At 61.0% G+C, this 7889-nt stretch overlaps 1 protein-coding gene across 4 annotated transcripts; it reads left to right on the top strand.

The window, feature by feature from the left end:
* The first annotated feature begins 3850 nt into the window (after nt 1-3850).
* On the top strand, nt 3851-7889 carry COPZ2 (COPI coat complex subunit zeta 2). Of its 4 annotated transcripts, none has more exons than XM_069876793.1 (9): nt 3851-3900; nt 4329-4397; nt 5205-5283; nt 5407-5498; nt 6198-6253; nt 6466-6543; nt 6878-6929; nt 7029-7156; nt 7566-7889. In XM_069876793.1, exons 1-8 carry the CDS (start codon nt 3883-3885, stop codon nt 7140-7142), a joined length of 558 nt encoding a protein of 185 aa, XP_069732894.1. In that variant the 5' UTR covers nt 3851-3882; the 3' UTR covers nt 7143-7156; nt 7566-7889. The 4 variants fall into 4 exon arrangements, with proteins under 4 accessions (XP_069732894.1, XP_069732893.1, XP_069732896.1 ...); XM_069876792.1 differs by having other exon boundaries at nt 5205-5286; XM_069876795.1 differs by lacking the exon at nt 7029-7156 and having other exon boundaries at nt 5205-5286.

Below are 7889 nucleotides of genomic sequence, written 5' to 3'. Positions count from 1 at the left end.
GCCGCCGCCTCCCGCCAACTCCCGCCTCGCGCGGCGCCTCCGCCAATCAGCGGCCGCGCTTAGGGGGCGGGGCGAGGGAAGAAACCAATGAGAAGCGCAGGTGAGGGGCTGCGCCCGCCTCCCGCGGAAACAGCCAATCAGCGCCGCCGGCCCCGCGCTCGCCCAATGGGAGAGGGGGAGCCACGCGGTAGTCCCGCCCCCTTCGGCTTCGGGGCAGTTGAGTGACAGGAAGGCGACCAACCAAACGTGGCGCCTCGGCCGAGCGGCGGCCGCAGCCACCAATCAGACGCCGCGGCGGCTCGGCTCGGCGCTCGAGTGGCTCCGCCCCCTCCGCCCCGCGGCCGTTGCCATGGCAGCGGGGGCAGGGGGAGGCCTGCGGCCGCCATGGCGGAGGCTCCAGCCCCAACAGGCCTCAACAACGGCCCCGGCTCCCCAGGGAGGCTCCGAGCCCCATCCAACCTGGCCTCGAGCACCTCCAGGGACGGGGCAGCCACCACTGCTCGGGGCAACCCGGGATAGGGCGTCCCCACCCTCACATTTCTCCCCAAGATCTCATTTCAGTCTCTTTCAGCTCAAATCTTACCCCACCTCTCCCTGCCCTCCCTCATCAAGAGCATCTCCCCAGCTTTCCTGGAGCCCCTGAAGCTGCTTTAAAGTCTCCCTGGAGCCTTCCCTCCTCCAGGCTGAACAACCCCAACTCTCTCAGCCTGGCCTCGAACGGGAGGTTCTCCAGCCCTCCCATCATCTCCGTGGCCTCCTCTGGACTTGCTTCAACATCTCTGCGTCCTTCCTGAGCTGAGGACTCCAGAGCTGGACGCAGGGCTCCAGGTGGAGCCTCATCGGAGGGGCAGAATCCCCTCCCTCCCTGCAGGTCCCACGGCTTTGGATACAGCCAGGACATGGGTGGTTTCTGGGCTGTGAGCGCATGTTGCCAGCTCAGGTTGAGCTTCTCATCCACCAGCACCTTCCCTTGTCTCAATCCATCCTCCCCCCAGCCTGTAATTGTACCCTGACCCAGGTGTAGGACCTCGTCCTTGTTGAACTTGGAATCGTGGAATCATGAAGGCTGGAAAAGCTCTGTGAAGATCATCCAGTCCGCCCCCACCAGCTCCACGGTGACTTAAACCATGTCCTGAAGCACCACATCTACGCTTTGAACCCGTCCAGGGATGGAGATGCCACCACTGCCCTGGGCAGCCTCTGCCAGGGCTTCACCACTCTACAAGTAAAGGAATTTTCCATAATATCCAAGCTAAACCTGCCCTGGTGCAACCTGAGGCCATTTCCTCTCATCCTATCACTTGGGGAGACTGAGATGAGATTTTAGGGAGAAATGTTTCCCTGTGAGGGTGGGGAGGCCCTGGGAAGTGGTGGCTGCCCCATCCCTGGAGGGGTTCAAGGCCAGGTTGGATGGGGCTTGGAGCCCCTGATCCAGTGGGAGGTGTCCCTGATGGAACTGGGTGGGCTTTAAGGTTCCTTCCAATCCAAACCACTCCTTGATTCTATGATTTAATTAGTCATTATTTATTGTGTTCTAATAAAAGTTATGACAGGAGATGAGCAGGAGAGGGGGGGACACCTTCTTAGCTAAGCAAGGCTTGGGGACATCCTGGCCTTCATGGTTTTGGGGATGAGATGGGGCCATCACCTTCTGCAGTAGAACCAGAGAATAGAATCATAGAATAGTTTGGGTTGGAAGGGACCTTAAAGATCATCTAGTTCCAACCCCCCTGCCATGGGCAGGGACACCTCCCACTGGATCAGGCTGCCCAAGGCCCCATCCAACCTGGCCTTGAACCCCTCCAGGGATGGGGCAACCTGTTCCAGGGCCTCACCGCTCTCGTGGTGAAGAAATTCTTCCTTATGTCTAGCCTAAACCTGCCCCTCTCCAGTTTATACCCGTTGCCTCTTGTCCTATCACCACAAGCCTTTGTAAACAGTCCCTCCCCAGCTTTCTCGTAGCCCTTTCAGGTACTGGAAGGTCACTATAAGATTTCCTTGAAGCCTTCTCTTCTCATAGAATCATAGAATCACCAGGTTGGAAAAGACCCACAGAGCTCCTCTGTGAGAGCTGCCGGAGCAGCTCATCCCATCATCACCTCTCGGAGATGATCAACCACCAGGACCTTGATGGGAACTCCATAAACCATTCAATAAACACAGAGCAGGGTCGTGTGAAAACCTGTCATCCCTGAGCAGGTTTTTTACACCCTCCATCAATTGGCGGGGTTGCCTCAATTAACGCCGGTGTCCCCAAAACAAGGGGCAGAGGCTGCAAGTCCTGGCAGGGAGGAGGGCAGGGCAGCACCTCCCCTGCTATTCTTGCCACCCTGCAGCACTCGGAGTGTCCTCAGCTGCCAAAACCAGACACCCTCTTCCCTGCCCTAGAAACTCGCCGGGACAAACAGGATGCCAGAGACAATAGTTCATCTGAAAAAAACGTGGAAAATGAGCGTGGGCTCCGATGCCTCGCAGCAGGGCGAGGTTTTCCAGCCAGGAGTGTCTTCCCAGAGCAGCAGCCGGGCCAGAGCTCCTATATTTTATGGCGAGGACAAAGGTTTCTGGATAGCTGAGAGATGAGGATGGGCTGTGCACGCCCCGGACCCACAGAGCCCTAGCGCTGCGAGCAGGGATGCTCCAGAGCACCCAGGGAGACGGGCGCGGCAGGGAAAGGTGGCAAAGAGCCTGGAAGCACCCAGATCCAAACGATTTTTTGGGTCACGGGCTCGCTCTTCCCTAATCTCCACATGGAAAACAACCCATGGAACACCCACAAAAGCCGGGGCGCGGCCGCTGCCCACGTCGTGGCACAACTGGCAATTTGCTGTGGCAACGGGATGGATGGATGGATGGATGGATGGATGGATGGATGGATGGATGGATGGATGGATGGATGGACGGACGGACACACAGCCCCGTTGATACTGTGAGCCAGGAAATCTGGGGGTTCTTCCAACCCCGATGGCCACGAGGGTTTGCGATGGGGACGCCTCGAGCGTTATTCCAGCACCATCTCCCCATCCAGCCCTGCATCCCATGAGGAAAACAGGCGCGTGGGAGAGTCCCTAAAACCACCCCCCAGCAACCCGAGCCGGGCTGCCCCTCGCAGGGTTATTTTTAGTGTCCCTCTCGGGGACATTTGGAGGCTGGCAGGCATTCCCGTGCCCTGCTTCGTGCTGGCACAAAGGGCACGGAGCTCTGTTCCCAGTGCTCCCAGTGGAAAACCAAACCCCAGTTTCCCTTTGGTCGTGGCCGATGGGGACGGTTGGGGACAGTGGGATCCCTCGGGTGGGATGCAGCGGGTCGCTGCTCCAGGAGTAGCATGTTCCTCGCTCCGGGGGTCCCCAGGGGCTCAGCCCTCACCACGGGGAAACACTCCAACCTTGGCGATTAAAGCAAATCAGGGTGGTTTGGGTGCAGCCAGCAAGGATCATCTGGGGGGCACCAGCCCCCTAGACACATCTGCACCCCCCCAGCTGGACCCCACACTGCTGGGACCCCCCCCGTCCACCTCCCTCAGGTCACCTAGGGGGGACCCCAGATTAAAGGCACCCTAAAAGGGTGATCCTGAGCCTCCCTCCCTCTATGCGCTCCCCTGAACCCCCAGTTTGGGGGGTGGGGGTCTCAGCCTCCCTTTTCCCCTCCTCAGCCGGTCTTTTCCCAAAGGGGGTGTAGGAGGGGAGCACGGGGGGGACCACACGAGTGTCCCCCCCTCATTCCCCACTGTGTCAACACAGGGGTGCAGGATCTTTGTTGGGGACACCCCCCCCCTTTTTTTGTCATTGCTGCAGGATTGCTGAGCCCAGGGTGCGAGGGGGGGGGGACACGGGGCCAGGGCGGAGCTGGGGGGGGGTGGTGGAAAATCAGAGGAGGAATGGAGCCATGGAGCTCACGAGGCCGGTATGGGATTGGGAAAGGGCTGGGGGTCCCCTGGGAAGTGGGGGGGTGTGGAGCATGGGGAAATGGGGGGGAAAGAGGGAAAATTGGGAGGGGAAGCATGGAGGGGGGGAGAGAAAAAGAAGGGAGGGAGGGAGAAGAAAAAGGGGGGGTGGTGAGAAAAAGGGGGGGTAAAAAGGGGAGATATAAAGAGGGGGAGATGAAAGGGGAGAGGTGAAAAGAGGGGGAGGTAAAAAGGGGGGGAGGTAAAAAGGGGGGGGTAAAAAGGGGGGGAATAGGGGAGAGAGGGAGGGAAAGGGGGAGGATGGAGAAAAAGGGGGGTGGAAATAGGGGAAGGAAAGGAGGAGAAGGGGAGCAATGGAAAGGAAAACGAGGGAGAGGTTGTGGGGGAGCCCAAGGTGGGTGCCCCCACCCCAGCCCTTCTCCCCCAGGAGCCCTCCCTGTACACGGTGAAGGCTCTCCTCATCCTCGACAGCCACGGGCAGCGCCTGCTCGCCAAGGTGAAAGCCCCTGCCTCAGTTTCCCCGAGGGATGCTGCGTGCGCTTCCCAGCACCCTCCTGCTTCCCCCAGCTTGGGCTGCAGGGTCTCGGGGGGGGGTCCCAGTACTGACCTTGAGGGTCTTGGTGGGTGGCTTGGAGATCCCAGCAGGGGCTTTGGGGGAGTCTGGTGGGGGTTTGAAGGGTCTGTCAAGGGCTTTGGGGGCTCTGATGGGGGTTTGAGGGGTCTGTCAAGGGCTTTGGGGGTTCTGATGGGGGTTTGAGGGGTCTGTCAAGGGTTTTGGGGGCTCTGATGGGGGTCTGAGGGGTGTGGCGGGGGGTTTGAGGGGTCTGTCAAGGGCTTTGGGGGTTCTGATGGGTATTTGTGGGGTCTGGCAGGGCCTTTGAGGGGGTCTGGTGGGGGCTTTGGGGGTTCTGATGGGGGTTTGAGGGATCTATCAGGGGCTTTGGGGGTTCTGATGGGGATTTGAGGGGTCTATCAGGGGCTTTGGGGGTTCTGATGGGGGTTTGAGGGGTCTATCAGGGGCTTTGGGGGAGTCTGGTGGGGGTTTGAGGGGTCTGTCAGGGGCTTTGGGGGTTCTGATGGGGGTTTGAGGGTTTTCGCAGGGGCTTGGAGGTCCCAGCAGAGACTTTGCGGAGTCTGGTAGGAGCTTTGGAGGTTCCAACAAGGACTTGAAGGGATCTGGCAGGACCTTGGGGGTCCTAACAGAGGGTTTTTTGGGGTCTGGTGGACTCTGGGGGGTCCCAGCACCCCTGCCTCCCCCCATGCAGGGTTTATGGTGCCCACCCTGACCCCCCAATCCCCCCAGTACTATGACAGCACCTTCCCCACGGCCAAGGCGCAGGCGGCCTTCGAGAGGAGCATCTTCAAGCAGAGCCAGCGGGCAGGCGGTGAGCGGGGGGGGGCTGTAATCGGGGGTAGGGGGGGACAGGGGTGCAGAAGGCTTGATGCCAAGGTGAGGGGCATCAGGCTTGGAGCAGACACTGACAGCGCCCCGTGTCCTCGTCTAGGTGAAATCGCCTGTCTGGAAGGACTCACCATCGTCTACAGGAGCAGCGTCGACCTCTTCTTCTACGTGGTGGGGGGCTGCCAGGAGAATGAGGTAGGGGGGCAGCCCTGGGGGAACCCCCTGTGTCTCCACTGATACCTTGGGGACACCCCACATCCCTACTGATGCCTTGGGGACCCCCTGTGTCCCCACTGATGCCTTGGGGACACCCCACATCCCTACTGATGCCTTGGGGACCCCCTGTGTCCCCACTGATACCTTGGGGACACCCCACATCCCTGCTGATGCCTTGGGGACCCCCTGCGTCCCCACTGATGCCTTGGGGACACCCCACATCCCTACTGATGCCTTGGGGACCCCCTGCGTCCCCACAGATGCCTTGGGGACACCCCATATCCCACTGATAACTTGAGAATACCTCACATCCCTACTGATGCCTTGGGGACTCCCTGTGTCCCCACTGATGCTTTAGGGACACCCCACATCCTTACTGATACCTTGGGGACCCTCCATGTCCCCACTGATGTCCTGGGGACCCCCTGGGGACCCTCCACATCCCCACTGATGCCTTGGGGACACCCCACATCCTCACTGATGCCTTGGGGACCCTCCACATTCCACTGATACCTTGAGAACACCCCACATCCCCAGTGATGTCCTGGGGGCCCTCCACGACCCCACCAACGCCTTGGGGACCCCCTACATCCCCACCGATGCCTTGAGGACCCCCTGTGTCCCCACTGATGCCCCGGGGACCCCCCAAACCCCCACTGACGCCCCGTCCCCCCGCAGCTGATGCTCTCAGCCGTGCTCACCTGCCTCCTCGATGCCCTCGGCCACCTCCTGCGGTGAGTGCCCAGGGCCACCTGGCTCAAACCACCTCAGCCTCGGGTGGGGAAACTGAGGCAGGGCACGCTGTGAGCTAGCGGAGCCCCTGTCCCCCAACACCCCGGGTGGGACGGGGACAAAGCGGCTTCGGGGTGGCAGGGGTCTGGGTTCCAGGACCCCAAGACTTGATCGGGAGTGGGTGCAGCGACGTCTCCCACCTGCTCGCCCGCAGGAAAGAGGTGGAGAAGCGCTGGCTGCTGGAGAACATGGAGGGGACGTTCCTGGTGGTGGATGAAATCGTGGATAGGGGGTGAGCACCACGTGGGGGGATGGAAGGGGACAAGGGACAGGGGTGGCATCGCCCCTCAGTGCTGGGAAGGGGCTGGACCGCTGTCTGGCCCCATCTCAGGGCAAGCGGGGCCCCCCGATTTCATAGAATCATAGAATCACCAGGTTGGAAAAGACCCACTGGATCATCAAGTCCAACCATCCCTATCAATTTGCCACCAGTGCCACAGCTTCTCCTCAAACCTTCCTCAGGGATCCCCCCAAAGCTTTGCTCGGGGAGGGAAACTGAGGCACGGGGGAGGAGCTGTGCCGGAGGGGATCCCAGTGGATGGTACCAGCACCTCGCTTCTCCGCAGGGTGATCCTGGAGAGCGACCCCCAGCAAGTGATCCAGCGGCTGAGCCCGCGGGTGAGCGCGACCATCCTGCACCAGGGCCTTCTTCCTCCACCCTCCTCTGCCTCCCGCCACCTTCTTCCCACCACCCTCCTCTTCCTCTCTCCATCCCAGGTCCCGGAACCCGCGCCCTACGGCTTCGTCCTCTTCGATTACCTGGCGGGCAGCTCGGAGCGGAGGGACACGAGGGACGCAAGGGACACAAGGGACGATGGTGGCTCCCAATAGGAAAAGCCAAGGAGGTACCAACCCCTCCTGGGTTGGAGTTCAACCGGTGCTGGAAAGCTCCGAAGCTCCATGGCCTCGTGGGTGCTGGGGATGCTCCTCATGTCGGGGCACCCAGTGGGTCCCCATTTTCCTCTCCTAAATCCACTAGTCCCTTTCCCTCTCCCAGCCTGGTGAACCCCATCTCTCTGAGCAGGCTTGGGGAAGCTCTTGGGTAGCCTCGCTAACGAGGGGTGGGCTGCGCAGCTTCACCCAGCACGATGGAGGTGGGACTCGCTCCCTTTGTCACCCCAGCACGGGGTCGCGCGCCCCCCAAATTGCTCAGCACGAGGTGTCCCCCCCCTTCCCTGGCCAAGGGAACCCAGTGTCCAGCCAGGAAGGGCGCCCCAAGGCCAGGCTGACCCCATCCCTGGGGGCTCATTCCAGGTCCCACGGCCACCAAGGAACTCATGGTCACCTCTGCGGATGTGACAGCTCTGGGGTGTCCCCGTGGAGGGGCTGGCTGGGGCCCCAGCTCTAGGGGACAGCACCCACAGACCTTCCCCCACTGGGACCCCAGCCCCAAGCCTGCACCCCATTCTGGATCCCCCAGATGGCTCCTCCACCTCCACAAGCCCCTCGTCAGGTCTCGTATCCACCCCTGCTATTAATAGCATCGAGGGAATAATTAAGCACTAATGAAGGAGAACTGATGCAGTGTTTCCACTCGCTCCCAGCTGGAGCCGGCCACAAATAAAGTTTTCCTCCCCA

Source organism: Phaenicophaeus curvirostris, chromosome 26 (genome assembly GCF_032191515.1).
Source record: "Phaenicophaeus curvirostris isolate KB17595 chromosome 26, BPBGC_Pcur_1.0, whole genome shotgun sequence".
Taxonomy (NCBI): domain Eukaryota; kingdom Metazoa; phylum Chordata; class Aves; order Cuculiformes; family Cuculidae; genus Phaenicophaeus; species Phaenicophaeus curvirostris.
The sequence above is the reverse complement of the archived record's forward strand: the minus strand, read 5'-3'. Positions and strand labels throughout refer to the sequence as shown.

Excerpts from the sequence above, each read along its gene's own strand:
- COPZ2 (XM_069876792.1), top strand. Across the intron at positions 5,499-6,197 it reads GGGGCTGCCAGGAGAATGAG|CTGATGCTCTCAGCCGTGCT; the intron begins GTAGGGGGGCAG and ends GTCCCCCCGCAG. Across the intron at positions 6,254-6,465 it reads GCCCTCGGCCACCTCCTGCG|GAAAGAGGTGGAGAAGCGCT; the intron begins GTGAGTGCCCAG and ends GCTCGCCCGCAG.